Genomic DNA, 26,535 nt, shown 5'->3' on the forward strand with positions numbered 1-26,535 from the left:
TCACAGCATCACAATCCATTTGTAAAGAACCACAGAGGGTATACAGAACTCTTCATGTTGCTGTGACTCCTGAGATGAAGATCCAACAGAGGTGGGCATGTGTAAAGCCCATTGGAACAAGACAGCTAAATTAAGGTTACAGAGGATGTCACATAGAATCCATAAGAACATGTTACATGTCTGAAACATGACACAATCCAATCCCGAGCTTCGCAATTTATAGCAAAATAATTCTGTAGTAACATTCTTATCAATAATCTCTATTCAGACAAGGAATTCACCAACTTTGTGTGTATGGCTCTTCTGATAGGTTATCTTCTGCATGAAGCAACATGAGCAAGGAAAATAATGACATTATTAGCAGCAGTAGTAGTGGGGATATTTTGCTGTTAAACAAAAAGCCTTCACAACAAACAAGATCATTATGCATAAAAAGGGGAAAGTTACTGTCTAAAATGTATCCCCATGAGTCATCAATAAATCCTGATCACGAACCTGTTCCATAGGTTTGGGTAGTCAGGAGCTTAGTTAAACTCTTGACAGTATTCCTGGATTTCAGGTGCTCAAATGCACTTGCTCTCCTTTGACTTTCCTTTACATTCTCACAGTGTCTAAGAGCACTGTCTTCTGGAAGTCACTGATCATGATATCCTATGCAGTGGTTCTCAAATTGTGGGTCGGGACACCAAAGTGGGTCAGGACTCCATTTTAATTAAGGCATTAGATTTGCTGGGGCCTGAGGGCTTCAGCCCGGGGTGACGGGGTTCAGGTTACAGGCCTCCTGCCTGGGGCTGAAGTCCTTGGGCTTCAGCTTTGGCCCACCTGCACAGGGTGGTGGGACTTGTGCTTTGTCTTTGTCCCCCTCCCTACCCAGGGCAGCGGGGCTCGGGTGGGCTGAGGCTTTGGTCCCCCCGCTTGGGTCATGTAGTAATATTTGTTGTTGGAAGGGGGTTGCAGTACAATGAAGTTTGAGACCCCTGTTCTAATATATTCTTGAGCTGCTCATTAACACCCTTCGGGATTGCTCCAAGTGCTGCAATAATCATTGGGATATTCTTTATTCTAGTTTTCCATAATCGATCCACTTTGTGGCTGACTTCTTCATACTTTGCCATCTTCTCTTCTTGCTTCTTTTTTATATTTCTGACTGCTAGTACGGCAATATCAACCCAAATGATCTTATTTGTCTTCCTTTCTACAAGAACTACGTCTGGCCTGCTTGCCTGCATCATTCTGTCTGTGATAATTGCCAGATCCCATGAAAGCTTAGCCTCTTCCTTCTCTAGAGTGCCTTCAATTCAGTGATCATATTACCTCATGCTTTCTTTAAATTCATATTTGCCACAGACACTCCAACGCAGACACTGGGAGACCTCACTGTATTCTTATTAGTAATATTGTATTCCGTAGTGTCTAGGAACCCCACTCATGGACCCAGACATTAGTTTAAAAAGTACCATTCTAAAGAAACAAAACTATTTCCTTGTTGTTTATGATTTATGCTTAATTGCTCCATTCTTTTCCATTGGCCCTGACAAAGTCTTGAGAATGTGAGGTTGAAAAACTGAACTAAAATATAGTAGATCACACTGAACATGCATGTCGGAAGCTGTCCTCTCATTTCTAAATGGAATTTACTGTCTCAAGGTTAATTAAATTCACCTCTTGGTTTCCTATTGCAATTTCAACGACGTAAGTGGAGTTACATTGATCTCTGTGAGAAGAGAATTTGACCCTTGGATTCCAGATACTGATAAATAATCCTCAAAACCTTATGTGCTAAGGTCTGATTACCCGAAGGTCTGCATGCTTTTCTGAAGTGCATCCAGACTGTCTGCACTTTCTGAGTCTGGGATATCTAGGAAGGACAGACCTGTCCTATTTCTAACTTACCGAAATATTTCAGCACCTTCAAGATGGACCTCCAGCAATGGGCAAAGGGAAGAAGGCTTTTATCTTTCCAAACGGTTTCTCTCATATTAAATTCCACAACCCAAATAAAAAAAAAAAACTAAGGTAAATTCAAACTCTCATAAATGCATGTATTCTAGGGCAATTGCCATGAGATCTACAGTTCAAAGACGAGGGACAGATGAGAATGGAAAACTTTCACTGTTCCCACTATGCAGTCTGGTTATGAGGATGTCAGTGTAGAAACCTAGACCTTGACTGCCTGTAACACAGAGATAGTCGGAAATTTCTGGCTGATGAATCAAACACAACAGTGTTGCTTGGTCTAGGTTTCAATTATTATTTACAAGCCCCAAGAGTAAATCAAAGCATTCACTGATGAGAGGCTTTAGATTAGTATTTCAGCAGATATGGGAGGAGATCCTGTGCAATTTCCATACACCATTAAAAGATCCTTCACTACCTGTGACTAAAGACGGTTGTCAGACAAGCCCTTGTAAATGCTGATCTGCCAGATTAGCTAATACTCTCGCCAGCTCCACTGTGGGGCTGCTAAGGCCCCACCACTGGGCAACAAGGTTAGTGAAATCCCTGAATAGATGCCCAGTAAAGGGCCCTGGTGCTCATCCCCTGGCTCCGTGCTGGTCCTTACTATGATGTAAGTTAAGCCAATGAAAACCACCCTGCTTTGAAAAGCCAAGGTTCTCCAACTTCAGGATTTAAGAGGCAACATTCATGAAGGTGAATGACAGAAAAACTATTAGTCCTTAAACAGGCTCACTGTTTGGGGATCACTGGTGTTAACTGAACAAGTCTGAAATACCCGTTTCCGGCGGGGAGCTTGTTCGTTGATCTGTAGTTCATGTTTGCTCTACAGACAAATGGAAGACACTATGTCTGCCTCCCGTATCTCATAATCTAGGGATGCATTACTGCAAACCCTTCCTCATGTGAGTAATCCTAACTCCCTCGTGTAAAGATTTGCAGCATCAGGCCCTATGTTAAGAAATTACAATCAAGGTCCTCTCTTCTCTATAACAAGGCAAATGATGTCTGTGTAACTAATGGTCCATAACTTTTAATCAGACCTATAACCAGTGGAAAGAGGTATACTAAACTACTCGTTCTGCTATATCAATAAGAGCAGCAACCTCAGATCTGCAGCTCTTTCTAGCTCCTTTTTATTCCCAGTCCCTATGAAATATATGACACCATGTCATAGAATCATAGAATATCAGGGTTGGAAAGGACCTCAGGAGGCCATCTAGTCCAACCCCCTGCTCAAAGCAAGACCAACACCAACTAAATCATCCCAGCCAGGGCTTTGTCAAGCTGGGCCTTAAAAACCTCTACGGATGGAGATTCCACCACCTCTCTAGGTAACCCATTCCAGTGCTTCACCACTGTCCTAGTGAAATAGTTTTTCCTAATATCCAACCTAGACCTCCCCCACTGCAACTTGAGACCATTGCTCCTTGTTCTGTCATCTGCCACCACTGAGAACAGCCTAGCTCCATCCTCTTTGGAACCCCCCTTCAGGTAGTTGAAGGCTGCTATCAAACCCCCCTCACTCTTCTCTTCTACAGACTAAATAAGCCTCAGCCTCTCCTCATAAGTCATGTGTCCCAGCCCCCTAATCATCCCTGCTCCCAAGAGCTTACCATCTAAATAGACAAGACAGACAAAAGGTAGGAGGTGAAGCTGAGACACACAGAGGTAAAGTGACTTGCCCAAGGTCACACCACAGTGGCAGAGCCAGGAATAGGACCCGGTTGTCCAGATTCCCACTCCAGTGTCCTATTCAGCAGATCACACTGCTTCTACGGAGCCAGCTTGTTTGTGTGCATAGGCAGAAGGGAGGAGAATTTGTGCCACTACAGGTCTGGCTGCTAGCTTAGAAGTAGCTCAAACCCCTCGTGGATCACAGTGGCGGTGTGACAGTGGCCTCTGCTAGTCTACTACAGCTTCCACGTCTGCTGGATGTCACTACAGACCCCCATGTTCAGGGTTCTGCACACCTCAGATAGTCACACGCTCTCTTGGATGGCAATTTTTTCAATTAAAAAATTCTATCCAGCTAAGTGTCTTAGCGACTGACCAAACTCCCTCCCCTAAGATGTTTCATAGATAGGCACAACAAAGCAGCCAGGGAAACATTCAAACACAGTATGCGTTCAATGACAGCTCTCCTGAATTGGTCATTAGCCTAAGCATTTTATGTCGCGCCACAAATCCTGACAGATCATGGTCTTTTACTTAACGGATACAGTCTATTAATCGGATTAGAGAAGCAGTGTTTCCAGGCAGGCTTTAAAATCAGGGACAACGTGGAACATCTTGTCTCATCAACAAAGCACAAGACAGTTAGTTGCTAAAGAGATAACGGAGGTTCTGTTTTCTAAGCACCGGAGGAAATGACAGCTAAAGCAAGGGCCCTTTTCCATTAAGGAATTAACCTGTTCCAGCGTATGTGCTATCATTTCCATGGGACGACTCTTCAGTCAAGCTCATGTCGTTCGATTCTGTGACACGTTATTCAGCGGAAGGCGTGCAGCAAAGCCTGCTGCAGAGAGATGTTCTCTCCCCTGTATCTTTTTTCTTAGATCATAGGTAGCTTTAATGTGAGTTCTTTAAACAGCTTTGCTGCCGACTCCGGTGACAGATGTCTAGGCAAAATGAACCTCCAGTGCTGTCCTCGTGTATGAATGCATCACTAACTCACTATGATTGCAGTGCAAGCAGTGGTCACCAACCGGCCAATCGCGATCGACTGGTCGATCCTAGAGGCTCTCCCAGTCGATTGCGATCTCTGGCGGCAGCGCAGTGTGGCTGCCTATGGCTACCCTGCCCCCACACTGCTTCCGGAAGCGGCCACTGCAGCCCCGTGGCCCCTGGGGTGGGCGGGGACAGGAATCTCCCTCTGCGCACGCTGCTCCTGCCTGCAAGCACCGCCCCTGCAGCTGCCATTGGCCAGGAGAGCTGCGGGGGTGGTGCTTGCAGAGAGGGGCAGCGCGCGGAGCCATGTGCCCCCCACCCTTCCCACCCCAGGGGTGGCAGGGGCGCACTGGCCCATTCCGGGAGTGGTGTGGGGGCAGGGTAGGCAGGGAGCCTGCCTTAGCCTTGCTGTGCCCGCCGCTGACCAGGAGCCATTGGAGGTAAGTGCTGCCCAGCAGGAGGCTGCACCTGAAGCCCCACCCTGAGCCCCCTCCCAGAGCCAGCACCCCATACCCCCTTCTGCACCCCGAACTCCCAGCCCTGAGCCCCCTTCCAGAGCCAGCACCCCATACCCCCTTCTGCACCATGGACCGCCTCCTGCACGCCAAGCCCCACCCTGAGCCCCCTTCCAGAGCCAGCACCCCATACCCCCTTCTACACCCCAACCCCCAGCCCTGAGCCCCCTCCCAGAGCCAGAACCCCATGCCCCCTCCCGCACCCCAACCCCTTGCCCCAGGCCTGACCCCCCCTCCCAGAGCCAGCACCCCAAACCCCCTCCTGCACCCCAACACTCTCCCCAAGCCCAGATCCCCCTCCTGCACCCAAGCTCCCACCCAGAGCCCGCACCCTGTACTCCCTCCTACACCCCAACACTGTGCCCCAGCCCAGAGCCCCCTCCTGCACCCAAACTCCCTTCTAGAGCTTGCACCCCTCACCCCCTCCCAAACCCCAACCCCTGCCCCAGCCTGGTGAAAGCGAGTGAGGGTGGTGGAGAGCGAGTGACGGAGAGAGAGGGGGATGGAGTTAGCGGGGCAGGGCTTTGGTGAAGGGGCGTGGCCTCGAGGAAGGGGCGGGGTAGATCCTGAGTTGCCTTTAGATTCAAAAAGTGATCTTGGGTGTAAAAAGGTTGGAGACCACTGCAGTGCAAGGTTGGCTAATCAAACAGTACAGCAGCAGCACAGAGACTGCAGTGACCATCTGCAGAGTGTACTTTACTTCCAGCCTTGGACTCTGCTGTCTGAAAAGACGCTCCTCACATCACTGGGCTAAAACAAGGGGAGGTGAGTTCAAAGTTTCCGTGTGATATGATCAACCATAGCCGCTCCGATGTCACGTTTAAACAGTGCGTAAATAATTCAAGCCAGGGCTCTGGGTCACCGCAATCGTGAAGAGAACACTACACCAAGAGGAATCTCACTAAACACTTTGTGAAGCCTCTGGGAAATGATGAGCTAGCACTTTGTGAGCATTTTATTTTAACGTAGACCAACAGGAAATAAAGACTTAAACACAGGGGACTAACTATCCAAAGCAGATTTGATTAATTTAGCATTACTCCACCAAAATGACTTCTGCGTTGATGACATTTCTTGGAAGATTCAATTTACATACATAGGTGTAGCTCTCTCTACTCTCTAACCAGGGGCACTATTCTGTTGAAATCAATGGGATCAAGCCTGGATTCCATTCTTGAAAGTTCTGATGTTACACACACACACACACACACCACCCTGTGAATACACACCGTGTACCTAGATCCTCCCATGGAAGTCAATGTACACAACTAAACAGCAGGTTTGTTTAGAAGAGCAATAGGTCTGAATATTCAATGTGACTTGTGCTCCTATGTCACTTCCAAACAAAGTCACAAACCCTGCATGGGAATATCTATTTGATCCTAAAGTTTCCACTGGACTATTAAATTCCTGGATACATTTCTATTGGCCTCAGTTTTCGGAAAGCTTGTTATTACAAAACCTCCCTGCATTGGCTATCTTTGACCCAACAGCATCCCTTCAAAAGGCACATGCTGGTGAGAAATAAAGTCTGAGTTATTTTGACCACTGTGAACTCTGGACATATATTAAATTATCTGGAGTGCAAATGCATATGGTTATTTCCGGCACACTGCTATGTGCCAGAAATCCACCTTTCTGCAGCCACTCCCTCACTGCCTTTGCTCTCATGCCCTACCCGGCCTATGGTGGCAAATACGTGGTTACCGTTTTTTGATCTGTAGGTCAACTCAAGGTTCCTCCACCATTCTGTGCCTGTTGGACTGAATGGCACCTTTGAGGGCAGTGGAGAGCTGTTCCACTTGGGGGAAGTGACCATTCTGAACACCCCTTGGAGCCCCCAGCATGTCCTCTGCCTTGCCCCCTTCATGGGATCTTCTCCTTTGCATGCTGGTCCCACTCCACAAGCTAGTGCAGAAAGGCCGTGCAATTCTAACAGTCCCTCGCTGTTAGATAAACCCACTCAGATTTTCAGAGTGTTGAGTTCTCAATGTGAACACAGTTATTACTGGGTTGTTGTAGATCATTGAGGATCTGATTCTCCCACTCTTTCTCCTACTGAGTACTTGCATTGAGTCCAAAGGCACTAGGGGTGGGAGTTAGCAGCACTCAGCGTGAGTGAGGGTGGCAGACGCAGACACAAAGCGAGCGGGTGCATGAGAGAAGGATGGATGCACGAGAACAAAAAACTGCAAATTTGTTTTGTAACTGCAGCTTCGGTCACTGGCAACCTGAAAATAATGATCAGCCATGTGCATGAGCCAACAAAGGGCAAGTATCTTGGAAATTTGTAATATTATGTCAACCCTGCTTCTTTCTCCCAAATCTGGGGTGTTATTTGCACATTCTGGACAGTCGTTAATAGCACTGTGTCTCAGACTTTGTCTACTGCAGGGTACTAAAATTGTACCTTTTAACTAGACCAATGCAGATTAATTGGCACGCCCCCAGTGTCGGCGAAGTTTTACTGGTATAGAGGAGCCTTCTATCTCTATAGCTATTGGGAAATAAGCTATACCGGTTGTAGACAGAAGAGAGCCTGAGACATAAGCCCTTGTATCAGAGGCCTGGTATGAGGCAGGACCTGCTCATAGAATGTGGCAAGAACAGGGCTGATATTGCAGAAATACACATTCCTAAGTGCTAGTCACAAAGTGCTCACGCAAACACATCCCGATATCAAGTGGTATCTGAACATCCCAATATCAAGGATGGTACAGAAACATTCCCCAAGGATAACAGGAACACGCTGAGCCCTCCTGAAAGATAAGCTCAGGATGACAGTACATAATAGAGATATTTTGACAGAACCAACATGTACAAGATGATGGGTGATAACTAGCCACGTCGGGGAGGCAGTAACTAACTATGTCAGTGGCAGTACTAACTTGCTTGTATCGGGGTATAAAGATGTATCTCAGAGGGAGTGTCTTTGGCCAGCCTAGGGAGCAGTGGAAAGTCCTGCCACTGACTCAGCCGTGCCCATTGTCACGAGCATGCATGTTTTAGTAGCCTTGTAAAGTCCTGCCCAGGCGCTATTGCCGCGCTTCGTCAACAATAAACCTGGCCAGGAGCCTTCGCTACAAACCGAGTCTGTGGATTTATTGGGCTGTTTAATTGAGGTCTGCTGTCTCCACTATCTGCGCAGAGCTGGGGCAGCACACTGAATGAACACACACCCCGCCAACATCTAACCACATTGGTGACCCCGACCGCTGATCTGGTAAGTAAGCGAGCTGTCCTCTGTAGGAATCGCAATCTAACATGACACCTTTATACTGATATAACTGCATCCACACTAGGGGCTGTAGCGATTTAACTATTTTGATAGGGAAATTACACCCTTCATTGAAATAGCTAAATCAGCACAAAGCCTGTGTAAACTAGAGGCCCTATCAAAACAAAGTAGCCACCCTGCTGAACATCTGAGACAGTTATGAAATAAAAACATCAACTCACCCTTTGACCTTGTAAACCAGGAACTCCGGCCTTGCCTTCCAAACCGGCTGGACCCTTTCAAAGAGAAACCGTTGACAGAGAATGTACTACTAAGACAAAACACTGACGAGTGCAGGCAATTTCACTCAGTTCTGCGCTATTGCTGCGAAGCATCGGTATCCGGATGCCTTTTATCTGATAAGCACGTTATCTCGTGAACGCTTAGGACGATAGAACAGCATAGAGAAGGTGAGTCAATGTGCTGATTAAATAAGGGGAGCCCATAACCATACTTGGGTGTATATATTAAATCAGCTTTGCCTTGCTTACTTAGCAATACATCTTCATAATGTCGACAACTTTCCAAAGCATGATACAATAGTCACAGCAAGACAGGACAGTTTGCAGCTTCCGGAGTGGGAACAAACAGACTGTGTGAAAATGAAGTAACAATCATGGTGTGATAAGCGCTGGCTTCTAGAACTAGATCATAAGATATAGCTAAGGAAAAGAGGCTACAGTTAAGCCAAATGGAGAGAATGTTCAGATGTCTAGATTTTATTGGAAAATACTCCCCCTGCCCTTCCCAATATATATATATATATATATATAAATCATTTGTAATGTTCTCGGCCTGGAGGTTTTTCTGGCGATTTCGCTCCCTTCTGTAGCAAACTTAATCTGAGGTTCATGATATTGTTGTCTAGGAGTTAACACAAGGTTCCTGTTTGAAAACCATCCCGAGAGGTGCTGAATGCCAACAGCTTCCCAGGAAATCAACAGGTGTTGAGAGCAGTCAGCACCTTGCAAGATGGGGCCCCATGGGTGGCACTCACCCCATGCAGAAGGCCATCCCACGTCCTATGCACCACCCTCAGGGATTAAGTGGTACATGGCTTTGAGTGGTTCCTCCACAAAGGGTGAATTCCTCTTGTCAATGCAGAAGATCTAAGGACGCGTACACCACTTAAGCTCTTCATACAAGGCCTGAGTAGCACATAGGGTTTTGGGTGGGTCCCCTGTGCTAGAGTGAATTTCGGCCTATATGAACCAATATTACAGTAAAAGAAACTACTTACCGGTGCCCCTGGAACTCCAGGTGGGCCTTGTGGTCCTCGTGGGCCTGGGGCCCCCTATGAAAATAAATAAAGAACCCAACGTCAGTGTTCAAGTAACTGATTTCCTCTTTGAGATAATGACTCCAAGGGCAGCTGCTGATACATTTGCCACGTCTCTTTGAGCAGGCCTTCTGTATGCGTGGGGTGTGAAATTCACTCAGGGCACAAGGGTCATATGCACAATTTGAGCCTCCCTTCCTTCCTAACAGGAGTTGCAATGCAAAGGCCCTGTGCCCCAGTTAACCCCTACGCAAAAGGCCAGCACAAAGCTTATGTACGTACCATAATTTCCACTTGAGTCCTATATTGAAGGTATAAGTGGGCTGTAAGTGGTGCATGGAGTTTGTGCTGGCCCTCTGCATGGGGGGTGAATTGGGGCACAGAGCCTTACTGACCCTCTGCCTCCAGGAGAGTTTTTCTCTTAGGCCCCAGTTCATTCATGAGCCAGTGCAGAGCCCAGTTGGTATTTCCCTCAATTCTGGGGCTGGTTCAGCCCCTCGTGTCAGTTAGGGCTTCTCTAACCTGTGCTGAGCTGCCCAAGGCAATTGGGGAACGTTTACATCACAGGACCATCCTGGCCACATCCCCAGTCCCTCTAGGACACTCCATGCAATAGGACTCTTTGAAGGGAGTGGGGGGTTGTGTCAGAGTAAGCTCTCATAGGGGGCTTCCTGCACCAGGGGTGTTCTTCTGGGCCTTGTGTGGCCCCTTTGCAATAGCACAGCCGTGAATTGGGCCCTTAGAGTATAAAATACATATTTAAAAAGCAAATTGCAATAAGAGGCACAAACAAATGGCTTCCTGTCAGTGTCTGTGTGTCCATGTTCAGTGACACTATCCAGATAAAAATCAAACCACGTTTAAAATCCCTATTCACACCTTTTATTGTATAAAAAGCAGAAAGAAGTTTTACAGAGTAACTGACTCTTCACCATTTGCCCTGTTTATGGTCTCTGTTAGACTCAGCTGGCGTCGTGAGAGTAGTCTGGCCAGCTTCACTTGCTGGTTCTCAGGCATTGGCAAATAAGATTTTTTTTCCATATCATGAAAATATTTCTAGTCATATTAGACTTTGCAACATGCTTTGAAAACAAAAACTGATCTGGGCAGCTGAGTTACCTGACAGTGTCCCTTCAAGTGTTAAAAAAAAAAAAAGACTCTTATTACTTCTTACATTTAGTACAATAGAGATATTGAACGGTTCTTACTTGCTCTCCTTTCAGACCTTCCGTTTGTACCTGAAATTAAGATGCCAGAGATGTAAAACGGAGCGCACAGGAGGAAGACACATCTAGAAAGCTTCAGGCACACAGTAGTTCTCTATTTTGTACTTCTAACCGTACTAGCTGTCCCCTCCCCCATGATGCCTGCTAACCTTCACTGCTTACTTTAACTCTGATTCAGCACAGCCTCCCTTCCTCACACATCCTTGAACTATGCTGTGCTGTCTATGTAGATAGCTTGTCCTGGCAATGACCTTGATCTCTTGGTTCTCTATGCCGTGGTTAGCATCTTTGAGTTGCTATGCAATAACAAGAACAATAATACTCGTGTTATCTTAATAAATGAGATTGTAAGCTACTTGGATCTTGTCTTATTTTCTACCTGTAAAGCACCATAAACACCAGTGGTACTATATAAACAATGGGCCAAATTCAAGGATGGCGTGTAAGTTAGATTCCTTTATACTAACTTAGGCCCCGATCCTGAACACACATAATCATGTGCTTAACTTGAAGCACACAAGTTGTCCCACTGAAGTCACTGGGAGACTTACCATCACGATTCAAATTAACCATGTGCATGTTTGCATGATAGGGGCCTTAGATTCCCTTATGCTAAAGCAGGCTCCCTTTCACTCTGTCAGACTCCCATAGAGCCATTTACACCCATTCCATCCACGTTCAAGGACGTTTAAGTTGGTGGAACCTACATGCTGAAGACTGGAAGAAGGTGTAAGTTCAAGTGGTCCTCACATCTTCAGACACCTTCCTCCAGCTCCTCCGTTACCCCTCATCTCTGAATTTGGCCAACTATGTCTGGCTTTATCTGCAGTCTCCAACAGCGAGGTTAGGCTTCTGCTGTAACAACATGATGCTATTGGATGGAATGTTGCACAAAGAACCTAGAGACCTTTGGGTGTCCACGTGCATGTACGCTGCAAGTGTCTTTACATGGCATCATTGGCCTAGGCTCCTTTTGAGAGGATGTGTGCATAATTCTAAGTAAATAAATACATCCCTGTGAAATTGTCAATGACAGTTCTTTGTCCTTTCACCCTGTTTTCCTCCTGCCTTGCATACTTTTCTGCTTCAGGACAAGAAACCATTCACTCTCCACTGCTAATCCCCTTAGGTCTACAGCCCCACATATTAATGCTCAAAAATTCCTTCCTCACACACCTCTCCCTCTGCCTCCACAGCTACTGCCATTTCTCTACTATGTCTCATCGAAGTCTTGGGTTAGTTCCCAACCTCTTACCCAAACAGTCTTCTTCAAAGCTTTCAGTCTGGCTTCCACTCCTTTCACAGTGATGCAGTTGCCTATTACCTCTATGTATTAGGCTCGTTGGTCTTCTCTTGTCTGTCTCTAGCTCCCAGTCCTTCCTCGTCACAGGTCCATATTGCTATTGCTGACCATGAGTTCTTTCTAATCCTAGCCCATGCCATCAGGAGTCCTGTGCATCTCACTCCCCTATGCTCTGATTCTACTTATTTAATTGCTCCTCTTTTGTGCGATTGGCAATGGATAGTCTCCAATCACTAGACCTCTTGGCTATGGGGTCCTGGCAGAGCTCAGTCCTTGACCCTTTCTCTTCTCTGCGATGTCCTCTGTGGCAATCTCTTTGCTGAATTCAACTGTAGATGACACCTCTATGTGGCCAATATTAAACCCAGATTCCCCCATCAGTGACACCAGAGCAAATGAAAAACGACTCCATTGAAGTCACTGGAGTTTCACTGGTGTAAATTTGGTGTGAGAGGAAAATCAAAACCTCTATCCTCTTCACTGCAGCTACCCTTTCCTTGCAGTCTTCAGCTCCTACCTCCACCGTGACTTCTTTCACACAGCGGATCCCCTGCTACATGGTAAGAAGAGCAGCGCCCATCCCAAGTCTGCCTTCTCCAGCTCCTCTCTCAAATCTCACACTGGGCCCCCGATGTCAGAGATTGAGCTGTTCCACTTGACCCTGAACTGTCGTCTGCCTTCTAATCTCCCAGGCCCATCTTCTTCCCTAAAAGACCAACTCCATTAGACGCTATCTTGGCCATTCCTCTGAAAATTGTTTATTACTGCCAGGCCTCCCTGACTCCAGGGTATTTCACTTCTCTCCTTTATGGTCTCCTCAAATCCTGCCTCTTCATAATGCAGTTAATCTCCTTACTGGGATCCTAGAAGCCACAAACTCCTGCTCTCAGGAATCTTCACTGGCTTAAGCTTCCTGATCATTTGAAAATCCCACACAAAATCCATCCCTAAGTTTACAAAATCCTCGCAGCCCACCCCTGCCTTCCTCACTTTTGTTTCTCATGCATTATAGTTCATCGCTCATGTTAATGCTAAAGCAGCTTCTTACTGCAGAGCCTGGTAATCCGGGAAGCCCCGCTTCACCCTGCGTGGAAAGGGAAAACACAGACAAGCAATGAAATAGAAATAAGCCCCCAAACTTCTTTTCAACAGCAGCCTCTTGCCCTTATGGTCTGTCCGCTTCATGCTCAGCCTGTGCCCATGAACCTTCCCAGACAGATTTGAGATTGCATTGATTTGGACTGTATATTCAAAGCTTCCCCATTTTGTACAGGTGTCATGAAGGCCCTGGTTCACCACTGTGAATTTACCACTCCACTTTTACCCCAGTGTAACACAGTTTCTTTCAATGAAGTTATACTGGCATAAACCTGGAGTAATGCAGTGGTGAGCTGGGTCCATAAGCCCTAACTTGGCCTGCAGAACCCTTATTACTGGTGTTCATATGCCAGATGGAAAGAACCCAGCTTGACTCTCACATCCGAGGCAGAGTCAGAAGGGCTGGAATTTAGAAAAAAAAATATATATACACATTTTTCTTGTTAAAGAAGCACACTTGACACAGATCTTTGCAGAGTCAAACATGGAAGCCAACAATGGCATTTTCACACAGTCACTTTACAGAACAGACTCACGCGGTACGTTTTTTCAGGACTCTTCGATGATCCCACCCCGTCCTGGTGACTAGCTGCCTTCTAATGTATCAGTTTGCGCCAAAACCTCTGTCTCTGATAGTGCCTCATATTTATGACTTTATAAGAGCAGGCCTTGGGGAGATGTCACCCCAACACCCATTCAGGACCAAGCTGATGCAAAAATACCATTTAGCTTCTCTGCAGTGTCCTTATGTTCATTAATTGCTCCCTTCTCTCCCTGGTAGACCTATGATGTCTTTTACACACTTCCTGCTTCAGAGGTACTCTATTCATTTTGTATGTGTCTTTCTGCAGACTCTACAGCATAGCTGGGATTTTCCAAAATGCCAAGGGAGATAGATGCCCACCTCCAATTAAAAATCAACAGGAGAAGAGCATGCAACACCCTTAGGTGCTTTTGGAAAACCCACCCTGTATCTTTGGAATTATAGTGGAAACATAATGGGAAACAGAGTGGTTTGATTCTGGTATCTGCATTCTTGGATACTCATCAGAGTATCCTTTAGCTGCTTTGTGGGTAAAAAAAAAAAAGCCCCTTTTTATCTTGAATGCCACAGGACTAGGTAGGAAACAACAAAAACATGACAGACTGAAAGCAGGGAGTCACAAGGCTGCCCTGGAAAGTCTAATAACTAGTTCTAAAATGACAAGGTAAAACTCTCCACTAAAAACATCTGAGAGCAGGGAATAATTATCAAGACGGGGCGGAGGGGAAGCTCCCATTTGCTTGTCATTTTTTTCAAGTGTCTTCCAGTATACAGACTGAGTCAGAAAGCGACCTACTAACACGTTCTAACTGCCTGGATGGCTCTTCCGCTTTACTGAGCTCGATTTTCCCATTGTTTTCTCAGCTAAACTCTGCTCCATTGTAGGCTTTCTAGTTTCTTTTCCAAGTGGTTTAAATCCGGTGTGGAAAGAGCTCGAAGGGGCTTGATTCAGACCCATTTCACATTGGTAACAGCACTGATTCAGTGGCCTGATTTATACAAGTGTAAGTAAGGGAAGCATCTGATCCAAAATACAGAAATAGAAATACATGCACTGCATCGCCTTGTTATCTGGGAAGTATACTTGCCCCTGCATCGTATTCACCGCTACCATGAATGTAACTCCCAGCTCAGGGTGTAGGTACACTGGACTGGATTCTCCACTCTCTTGTGAAGTCATTTACATCTGTGCAAAATGTGCAAACTGGTGTCATTTTATACCCCCCCTGCACAAGCTGTAAGTGACTCCAGAAGGTAGGAGGCTGCTCAGAATCTGACCCATTGGTAGGGCAGCATGAGGAAGCTTCTATTGGTGTTAGCTGTGCCTCTGTGGCTGAAAGCCTGCAGTCTCTAAGGCTGTGAGTTCAAAACCTCTCATGAGCAATTATTTTCTCTCTTAAGAAATTGGTACCACAATGTAAAGTCATAGGAAACACTAGCACAAGGAATGAGGGATTGTCCTTCCAGGTGGGGAAAAAACAGGAATGGAAGGCCACTGTGCTTAGCAGGACATCTTCACCGACAGTCTGAAGTTTCCTCCAGCAGAGCAACAGAGAAGGAGCAAAGGTAGTGATGCATTCATCTTTTTGAGCCAGTTCCTATAGACTTTTGGATCAAATGCCTGCTGCATCCCGTGGATGTCAAGAGAAAAGGTGTTAATTATTCCAGTTAACACAGGGAGGAATCTCAGGAAGGCAGGACAGAAATGATCTACAGATGAGCTAACAACAGCATGATTTTCGGCAGCACTTGTTAAACTGCTTGGATGATTTGTTGTTGACGGAGTTGTCAACCGCAAGATTATCCCATCAAACAAGTGTTTGGCATTGTTTCAGGAAGCAAAACTATGCAGGCCATAATCAGAATGAAGGAGGGCATGCCCAAGGAAAACTGCATATTGTACATAAGCTATATGAACAATCGTTCCCTATGAGGCGTTGGGAGATCTTCCCTAACATTTCTTTAATAGATAACGTTTCTTTTGGGGACAAATTCAAAATTTTGATAGCATTAATCAAGAGTTATATTTACCAATGGAGGAAGGGAGTTTGGGTGCAGGAGGGGTCTCAGGGCGGGAGGGGACTCGGTGCAGGGGGTTGGGACACAGGAGGGGTTTCGGGGTGGTGGATGTGGGCGACGCTCACCTTGGGCGGCTCCCCGCAAGTGACGACATGTCCCTGCTGCTCCTAGGCAGAGGTGTGGCCAGGCGGCTCTGCACGTTGCCTCCACTGCAGGTGCTGCAGAGCCAGCGCTCGGGGCGGGGTGGGGGCAGGGCACGGAGCTCCCGTGGCCGTTCCTCTGCCTAGGAGCAGGAGGGACATGTTGCCACTTGCGGGGAGCCGCCCGAGGCGAGCGCTGCCCGGATCCAACACCCCGAAATGCCAGTTTCTAGAGCTTTTCAGCTGGTAAAGTGCTGGATAACACAGCTTTTACTGTATTCATCGCAGACAATGCCTCATCATTCATGCTGCCCCAAATATACACATCCCTCCACCACTCAAAACCTCCCCCAGCAACTTGTCTAACCAAAGAGCTGGTTGATCTCCCCATTTCCGGGAAATCCTAGAAACACATTCATGGGCTTGATTCTGTTGGATCAGCTCTTGCTCCCACTGAGGCCTATTGGCTTCCAGGAGAGCAGGCATTTGCACCAAATTTTGAAGGAGAGTTAACTCTGTTTACTTCAGTGGAGTTACTCAGGATCTACCCTAGTGAGAGAGCAAAATCAGGCCCCAGGGCTTCATCTATCAGTTCTCAGAATGATTCAGCAACTTGCTAGCTGCACCTGAGACCCATGGGGATAACCAGCAGCACTGTCATTTCTAGGAGAGTTTATTCAAAATGAAATGAGTTTGCCTTTCGAAGTGCTCCTTGGGCACCTTCCCCAGCTCACCTTTTCTCCTCTGGGTCCGCTGGCACCTGGTGGGCCTGTGCTGCCCTTAATGCCCTGAAAATAGATTAACAACACAGTATGATTTGCAGTGCAGGGGAGACCCAGAGCCTTTAGCCGAGCCCTTAGCACTGGAATAATCTTGCCAGGTCATGGCCTGTATCTGTCTAGTGACTCGGGATACAGCTAGACTGCAATCAAAGACCCATGGGCACGGCCGCGCCTGGCCCGAGTCGATGTGTGGGGCTCAGGCGGCGGGGCTCACAATTGCAGCATGCACATTCGGGCTTGGGCTGCAGTCTCGGCTCGGAGACGTACGTGTGGGGGTGGATCTCAGAGCCTGGGCTCCAGCCTGAGCTTGAACGTCTACACTGCCATTTTTAGTCTCACAGCCCGAGCCCTGTGAGCCTGAGTCAATTGACCCAGGCTCTGAGACTTGGGGCAGTGTAGACATCCCCTCGAGGGCTTAGTGACTCAGCAATACGGTGAAACTTAAAAAAAACCCCAACCCCTGTTAATCTGAATAAAACCAAAGGAGGCGATTTTGTGCAGACAAAGGCTTTGGTTAAATGTCCTCTGACAGGGGAATGGAGCAGATCATCAATCTGCATTGTCTGGGATCCAGTTTCTGGGACAAAATACCCACGCCCATGGGAATTCAGCCTGCAGCACAGGAGCAATGAATGATAAGGTACCAGGAGTGTGTTTAAGTAATGGAATTAGCTAGCCGCGGCTGCACTGGACTATGAAGGAGGAGGCTGGCAGGAACAGGTACAAGAGGAAGGCCTCCTTCTGTTCTGCTCTGTGGGGAGGGGAACGAGGGGGAGGCTGGAGCAGTGGATCTGTAAGCCATTTCCCTCTGCCCTGCAGACTGCGGGGGCTGTTGCAGCTATGATGAGGCAGCAGCAGCTGCTTCAGCAGCTAGGCTGGTCTTGGGGAAAGGGGGAGGGTTTCCTGATTCCAGTCCTGACCGGCCCACATGCCCAGCCTATGCACGGGGATAAGGATTTGCCTCTCTGCTGGTGGCCCAGAGCCAAAGCAGGTGGAGAAGCCCCAGAATGCACCAATTCTGCAGCGGTACCACAGAGAGAAATCTCTCCCTAGGAGATGCTAATGATCAGCTTCTGCCCTACGATGCCCTCGCAATTTCTCAATCCAACCAGTGTAGCTGGAAATGTTAACTAGTTCTGTACATAACTGAATGGGTGCAGCGGACACAGGACATTAGGATCCCAGTGAGGTGTCATGTCCCCTCTTCTAACGATACTGGCTAAATAGTAACTAAATAAAAATAAAAAACACCATAGCCCAGGTTAAAAACTGGTTGAGGTAATGGTCTGAGCTCTCAAGGGGGAGCAAAACAGAGCGATGGCCTGGGAACCATCCTATTCCACAGAGTGGAAAGAGTAAATTCAACCACGGTTAAGTCGGCTGATGACACCATAACTGGAAGGGAAGTACAAACACAGGCTGCCAGAACCAAATTGCTAAGTAACCTGGAGAGTTTAGGTGTAGGGGAGGCAGGCAAGTCATTCACCTGCAGACAATATGTCAAGAGCACAGATGCCCACACAGTGGAGGAAGCTCCCTAGCCTATCTTCTCTGCTTCCCAGTGTTCTAAATTCTGGCTGCATCGTGTCTGCAACACTGAACAGTGCATTGAGACAGAACCAATTCATGCATGTTCAGATCAGATACATTTTCAATTGATGCATCGCCCCGCTCCAGAACTTTGGGCCCTGTGCAATCATGAATAGAAATACATCCAAAGCTCATTCGATCAAACAGGCTTGACTGCACCAGCCTCCCACTGCATACGGCCACGGTGGCAGGCAGCATCGAGCACCAGGAGGCGTGCTACCTTGAAGAGGCAAAATGCTCCTGGACACTTGGAGGTTGGCTTGCCTGCACTGCAGTGATTTGCACCGACAATTTTCAAGGCCCAGCACTGTCACTGACCTGCTGACCTTGGGCATGTCATAGAATCATAGGACTGGGAGGGAGCTCGAGTGGTCATCTAGTCCTGTCCCTTCACCTCTGTGGGGCTCTGTTTCATCTCCCATCCTTTATGTGTCTTGTCTATATAAACCATAAGCTCTTTGGGGGGCAGGCACTGCCTCTCGCTATATGTACAGGGCCTAGCGTAAGGGAATCCCAATCTCAGTGGGACCCTGTGAAGGGGTGTTCACTCTACATCGCACCTGAAGGGGTTAAGGTAGCTTGGAAGGGGCTAATTGACCTAGTAGGCTGCATAAAGGAAGATGAAACTCAGCTGAGCTGGTGTAGGCTGGGCTGGCATAAAACTAGGAAGCTAAGACCAGAAGAGGCTGCAGGGGAAGTAGGCTGCAGACATTCCCTGGGAGTTGGGAGCTTGAGCTGGACCCCATGGGCAGGCCAGAACACTGAGAAGGGAAGTAGGAGGGAGCACAGGGAAATCACAATGAGGTCTGGGCCTAAACAGACCGTGGCTGCTGGACAGACGGTGCCTGTGCTGGGACCCGGAGTAGTGGGCGGGCACAGGTTCCCCTTCCTGCCCCTGTGAATGTGGCATAGCCTTAGATTAGAGGACAGCCTGGAAAGGCAGCTGGCCAGTTGGTCCGGAGAGAATTTGCTACCCTGGAAGTGGAAACACATACAGCGACCTGGTCGCAGGGCCAAGTCACATAGAGGGAGCGTGCTGAGTCCCAGAGAGTGAGAGGGGCCACAGCAAGAGTGACATGCAGGAAACAGGTGTCAGGCATGGATGGAGTAAATCCCCAGAGCAGCCAGGAGGAGGCGCTCTACCAGTGAGTGTATTCTGTGATAGACCCACAAATGCTATTTTAGTACAAATATTTAAAGTAATTAGTGCCTATCCAATTAGCAGCAACTGGATGTTCTGTTACCAGTGAATGGAAGGAAAAAGACCCTCTCCAAGGCTACCATCTTGGTTAACTATGTTTGGAAGCTGGTGATGGAAAAACTCACTTATTACAACCAAACCCAGAAAATGTAACCATATTGTGAAACATGGTTCCCTTCCTTTGAGAACCGTAACTCCAGCGGCCAGGGCACCCCACTATGATTTGTGAATTATTAAGATGTAGCAGTTTTTCTGTCCTACCACGTTTAGTGAATTTCCATATTTGTTGTACATAACTTGCATTGTTACTTAAAGCTCAAAATCAAAAGAATTAACACACAAACAAAAATCTATTGACATAACAGCCCCGGCGTTACCTCTGGAACTGATCTAGCTATAAGCAGAGTACTGAACGTTATCACACCAGGAGACAGTGAAAGAACTCGGAGGAGTACTATTGCATGAGAAAGTATATATCAGCATAGGGCACAGGGAGGCTAGACTGCAAGACCAAAAGGAGACTCGATGGCCGGCTTCTTCATTGCCTGTCCCCTTGTGTACAGGGTGAGTGGAAACCCCTTCCATCCTGTCCAATTTGGCACTGTTGCACATCCACTTTGCACAGGGAGAAAGGACTACACAAGGTGCGAGGCAATGGAAAAAGAAACAGTCTGAGGGTTAATTTTAATAAACAGAGATGGAGGAACAAGGGACCCACGCTGCAGCCTGGTGAGTACAAAATTAGCCACATAACTTACATTTGAGTTCCACCATCGAGGCCTGTCATTAATTCTGCAAGAGCACACATTCCCTTTGGTATCAGCTCTCTTACAGCCAGTGCAAATGAGCACAGTATCTCTTCTGAAATCCCATTTTAAAAGGGCACTAAAGATTTGCTGACAGCTTTGACTCAAGTGCTGGGGAAATGCTTCAGATCTGTAAGTATCTCCACATAGCTGCTGAAGCACAAGGTGACATTAATGATTAGTTTCCTTGGGGGAAGAAGGGCCTGGAGGCTAGATGTGGGGACACAGACTGCTTTGTGTGTACTAAGGCTAGAACAGCAGGTCTTGAGGGGTCACATTGCCGTCGCCTGGCCTTTGAATGTTCTAATGCTTGAAGGCTAGGGCTGGAAGTCAATACAATATTTTCCTCCATAACCGCATCACCACACAAAGTGCATCCTTTAAAAATAATCATATGGCGGTTCTATTCCCCTCACTAGGAGCACAGCGCTCCTTGGTTGACGAGAGATTGGTCAGGGTAGAACAAGGCTGCTTAGCGTAGGGACCAGTCCCACTAGAACTGGGTGCTCAAAAAGACCTTGATGATTTTATAAGCTGCCTGCCTGCTCCTACAGTTACAATACGCCAGTTGTCTGGGGTAAGTCCCATTTCGGCAGCCACCTTCCCATTCAATGTGCATTAACGCCTAGTTTGAAGAATAGTCTCTTGCTCCCAAATATTCACTCCATACCTGTTTTCCCTCCGCACCTGGCTTCCCAGGGAACCCATCAAGACCTCGTTCTCCCTAGGAAAAAAGAAGAGAGATAAAAAGATAACTTCATGTTAAAATTGTTCACATCACTATTTTGCAAGAGACATCTCAGTCTGTATAATCTTCTGCGCTACTCACGCATGGAGCTGAGAACATGAAAAGTGATCTAAGTCTGTTATTCTGGGAAATACACTCCTGCAGAAAGGGGGGGGGGGCATATCTATAGCAAGGAGGTGAACTGGGTAGTCGCCAGACAACATATTTTCCATTTCTGATTTCTGTAATTCTTAGATTTTATACCACCCTTTTTCATGAACTGGAAGAAGTATCACTGCATAGTATTGGGGAATAAGGCCGGTCAGTCAGAACTCCTTTCTCTTGTCTCCCAAGTGCAGTTACTAGGAATTTATCACAGAACCCAATCCATTGCTGAACCAAAATTTTGTCTTATCTGTTTTTCATGATACTGTTCCCAGTCCTGCAATCCTTATTCAGTAAAAATCCCCACTGAGGGAAATGGCAGAGATACTTGAGAAAGGACTAATTAAGGGTTTCAGGGCTGAGCCCGGTAATAATACTTTGCATTTGTAATATGGCTCTTTTCATCTGAGGCTCTCAAAAGGATGGCCTTGGGGCAAAGGCAGCAGACAGATTCAGGAGATCTGGGTTCAATTCCTGCCTCTCCCACAGACTTCCCACATGATTTCATCTCTATGTGCCTCAGTTTCTCATCTGTAAAATGGGAATAATTGTACTTCCCTCCTCCCACACATTGTCTATCTTGTCTGTTTAGAGTGTAAGCTCTTTGAGGCTGGGACTGTCTCTTACTATGTGTGTGTTCAGCACCTAACACAATGGGGCCCTGATCTAAGCACCACTCTAAGGGCACGTCTTCACTACCCGCCGGATCGGCGGGTAGCAATCGATCTATTGGGGATCGACTTATCGCGTCTAGTGAAGACGCGATAAAATCGATCCCCGATGGCTCTGCCGTCGACTCCGGAAATCCACCGCGGCAAGAGGCGGAAGCGGCGTCGACGGCGACGCGGCAGCGGTCGACTCGCCGCCGTCCTCACAGCCAGGTAAGTCGACCTAAAATACGCCACTTCAGCTACGCTATTCACGTAGCTGAAGTTGCGTATCTTAGGTCGACACCCCCCCCCCATAGTGTAGACCTAGCCTAATAGAAATACAATTATTATGATTAATCATAAAAGATTTTGTTCATAAACAAATTCTATCACTAGAGGGAGCTCTTTGTAACTAAATATTATTTAGCGTTTTGCTTATAATAATAAAAAAGCTTTATGAATCTCAGTTGTGATTTATACCTCATCATATAAATGTTTGACCGAAGCTATTATCGGTAAACCAGTACTTATAGCATTAGATTTAAGTCCCTGATTTGCCAGGGAGAGAGAGAGTATGTGTGTGATTGCTTTAGCATACTGAAAATGGATTTACAAATCAATTAATTGATGGGGAGGGTCTTTTTTAGAATGTCTATAAATCTTGCATCAGAAATGCTGTTTCGTTCTGAGAAGCTACAGGACTGGCATTACATTGCTCTGCACATTATGTGCCATAGCAGCCTGAGGGAGGGACTTCCCAATCTTTATCTATTGTAATTATGAGCTCGTCTCAGTCCAGTTTTACACACACACACACACACACACACACACACTCACACACACACCACCTCTGCCTGAATTAAACTCTTTGTATTCTGCAGTGTAGACAGTTTGAGACATCACAACTTTACAGACTGCTGATCAACAGAGCACTTCACCCTCCCTAGCATCTTTTTCGGTGTATCTGTGACATCAGTGTAGGACCTCATAAGATGGATTCATTGCCAGAGGAATGAAGGGCACACAAAAAGAGGGCTGAATAATTATATGAGGCTAGACCTGGTTGAAAATTTTCCAACTTGAATTATTTTTGTTTTTTTGTTTTGTTTTTGTCACAAAAGAGGCTTTCAGCTGATGAAAATGCTCACTGTTGGTGAAATGTTTCATTTTCCAAAATTACAGATTTGGGGAGGGGGAAGGCTGATTTTTCTTTTTCTTTTTTTTTTTTCCCAAATGAAAATCAATCGGAGGACGAAAGGCACTTCTTCTGAATTTTTCATTTCAAAATTGTGGTTTGTTGTGGTAAAGATGGACTGACAATCGAAATGATAAGAGCTGGAGGCCAAGACCTCTGGGAAACCCTTGCTCAGAGGTTTAGGTGTTACTTGGAAATGCAGAAGATACCATCTAGCTGGAAGGAGTCCAACACCATTCTGCTGTACAAGAAGGGCGATCGTGAAGATCTAAAGAACTATTGTCCAATATGCCTGCTCTCACATGTCTACAAGCTGTTCACCAAAATAATAACAAACCCATTCTCTCAGAGTCTGGACGAGCAGCAGCCGAGAGAGCAGGCAGGCTTTCAGAGGAATTTCAGCACAATGGACCATATTTTCCCTATAAACTAGCTATTGGAACGCTCAAGAGAATACAAATTCCCTGTATGTATTGCCTTCATTGACTATGAAAAAGCGTTCGACAGCGTAGAGATCAATGCAGTATTGAAAGCTCTGCACAGCAGGGCATTGACACAAAGTATATCAAACTATTAAAGGAAACAAATTCTGACTGCACCACAGATATAACTTTATTTGATACTCCCCTTTGCATCCCAATTAAGAAAGGGGTGAAACAAGGAGACACGGTTTCACCGAAACTTTTCACAGCCTGCCTCGAAATGGTAATGAGGCAGATGAATTGGAAGGGTGGAATTGGAGAGCAGTGAAACCATCTCAGATTCATGGACAATATTGTGTTGATTGCCAAAAATACTATCAACCTACAGAAAATGCTGTGAGAACTCAACACAAAAAGCAGCCAAGTCGGACTGCAAATTAACTGCTCCAAAATGAAATGTATGCGGTCTGATACCTTGCCAAAAGCCCAAATAACAATCAAGGGAGAACAAATAGAAGAAGTTGAGCAATATGTCTATTTGGGCCAAGAAATTAACATGCGCCACGATCAGGAAGGTGAAGTCTCACAAAGAAAGAAAGCAGGTTGGTGTGCATTCAGTTCTATCAAGGATGTCCTTCAAGGAAAAATCAACAAGGCAGCACGCGCCAGCCTCTTCAACTCAACAGTACGGCCAGCAATGTTGTACGGCAGCGAAACATGGGCACTGACGAAGACAGAGGAGCAGCAACTGTCTGTCATGGAGTGGGTGATGGAAAGAAGAATTCTGGGAATTTCAATCTGTGACCTAGTCCCCAATGAAGTGATCAGACAGCAGAGTGGAGTGCAGGATGTAGTAAAATGTGATGGGTCGGGCATACAGTGAGGCTCACTGACAATCGATGGACTGCAGCTGTCGCCGACTGGTACCCACTGAAACGATCACTCGGCCGACCTCTAAAGAGATGGGAAGATTTTATCATGAAAAGACATGGCCGCACATGGAGAAAGAAGGCCAGGATACGAGAAGAACGGAAGACATGTTGTGGTCAGCGCAGTCTATACGAGGGCTGAAGGACTGATCAATCAAGATAATCAAGGTTTGTTTCTCTCTACCTTCTATCTTCCAACTCTTGCCGGGTGAAAAATGGTCAAAAAGAGTGAGAAAGTGGGTGAAAGCCCATTTTCTAATACTTTGTTACTATTTTCCAATTTCTATTATTAGAGAACAGTAACAAAATATTGGAAGTATTACTTTCTGAGAGAAAGTGATATTTCATTTTTAAGGGTAAAAATTTTTTTCCCCTCCCCACTTTTTTATACTATTTTTTCCTCAGTTGGGAAACAGCAAAAAATCTGGGTTAGTGATGGTGGGTGGTGGGACACTTTCCCCCAGGAAAACTGCAGTTTCCCAATGGGAAAAATTTGAAGGGTGAATTTCTAAATCAAAAGTTCCCAACTGAAATATTTTGAAATGTCCCAGTTTTCTGGTCAGCTCTATATGACAACCATATTATGCTCAATTAAAGATTCTATTAATCTTGTGTATTAATCTTGTCTATAAACTATCACTACAGGTTTCAAGCTGGAATCAATGTTCCAGGGCAATCTCCTCCAGATTTCTGACCTGGACTTCGGATTACCATCCTTAGAGAATTCATCCCAGATTTTACATGAGCCTGCTTCTTGCTGCGATAGAACTTTGGGAGTTTAGTGAATGCTGTATGCTGGCTCGCCTCAAGTTCAGACATGATCGATACAGCTCAAAGTTATGTACTGCACCATAAAGTCTCAGTACTTTGATTTAAGGTGCTCTCAGTGTATAGTGACATAAGAGCCTTGTGGGAGATTTCGCCTTACTCTGGAGCATCGGGATAATGGTTTGATGGACGCATATTCAATATAGAAACTAAAGCTCTTCTTTAATATAACAAATCCTATATTTCTTAGGCTGGGAGAGGCATAAGTGATTTTTAGTAATGCTTTAACAATGGTGTTGTAAGAGGCAACAATTTAGATTCAGATTTCTCAGAAGCAATAAGCGGTTGCAGACGGAAAAGCAGACAGGGAGAAATCTTTGGCCCGGCTGTTAACACCCACTACTTTCCCAGTGGTTCCAAATGGTAGAAATTAAAACAAGGGGTATAAATGTCCTGAGTGCAGTATCCATGCTCTGTAAATGCACAATTGTTATAGCAGAGATCTTGGCTTTCATGCATAGGCCAGGAGGGAAAGAAAGAAGGTTTAACTGTGCAAATCTCTCAGAATGAAACAAAACCCAATTCACTTGTTTCTCATTTTAATTCCTGTCTAGTGCATCAGTTCCCTGCCCCCTCACAGCTCCATCCCTCCTCCCCACCTGAGTGATTTGGGAATTATCCATGTTCCTAAGGGAGCCAACACCCCCACAGACCAGACAATACTGTCACAGGAAAAGGGGCTGATGGAATGGCTAGACACAACACATCTCCTCTGGTTTGAACTCCGGGGGCGAAAGCATGAGAATGATTACATGATAATGGGCATGTGCCCAGTTGCAATGGTGAATACAGAACAAATGAAAGGGAATAATGGCAACTTTATGATAAACAACCACATGGATGTTGGGAACAGAGCACTGGCCAATAGGGGAAGAGAGAAAAATGGGAATCAGGCTGGATTGGGGACTAATGACCAGAGCTGGGCCAACAATTGATTTTTGTAGGGGGGTTCAGGGGCCATTTTTGGGTGTTTTTAACCCTTTTTTGTGTAGTAAAATCTAGTTAAATTTCAAAATAAACCATTATTTCAAATGAAAAGTCAACATGTTTAGTTTCATAAATGTCTAAACTGAATGTTTCAACTTCTGGGGAATTTTACTCTCCTTTTTATTTGACAAGTTCAACTGAAATTGCATTTTTAGTGAGTCAACTATTCCCCCCGATTTTGTGTGTGTGTGTGTGTGTGTGTGTGTGTGTGTGTGTGTGTGTGTGT

At 46.2% G+C, this 26,535-nt stretch overlaps 1 protein-coding gene across 1 annotated transcript in view; it reads right to left on the reverse strand.

Annotated features, from left to right (window-relative positions):
• The window catches only part of COL22A1 (collagen type XXII alpha 1 chain), a 304,788-nt gene that overhangs the window by 107,035 nt on the left and 171,218 nt on the right, over positions 1–26,535 (reverse strand). The window contains exons 17-22 of the mRNA XM_029913401.1: positions 21,077–21,130; positions 16,762–16,815; positions 13,275–13,310; positions 10,906–10,935; positions 9,659–9,712; positions 8,601–8,654 (exon numbers count right to left, since the gene is read on the reverse strand). Of these exons, the coding sequence (XP_029769261.1) occupies positions 8,601–8,654; positions 9,659–9,712; positions 10,906–10,935; positions 13,275–13,310; positions 16,762–16,815; positions 21,077–21,130 (282 nt within the window). The remainder of the gene's footprint in view (positions 1–8,600; positions 8,655–9,658; positions 9,713–10,905; positions 10,936–13,274; positions 13,311–16,761; positions 16,816–21,076; positions 21,131–26,535) is intronic.

The sequence above is a fragment of the Terrapene carolina genome, unplaced genomic scaffold (assembly GCF_002925995.2).
Source record: "Terrapene carolina triunguis isolate 2854851 unplaced genomic scaffold, T_m_triunguis-2.0 Scaffold58, whole genome shotgun sequence".
NCBI classification, from domain to species: Eukaryota; Metazoa; Chordata; order Testudines; family Emydidae; genus Terrapene; species Terrapene triunguis.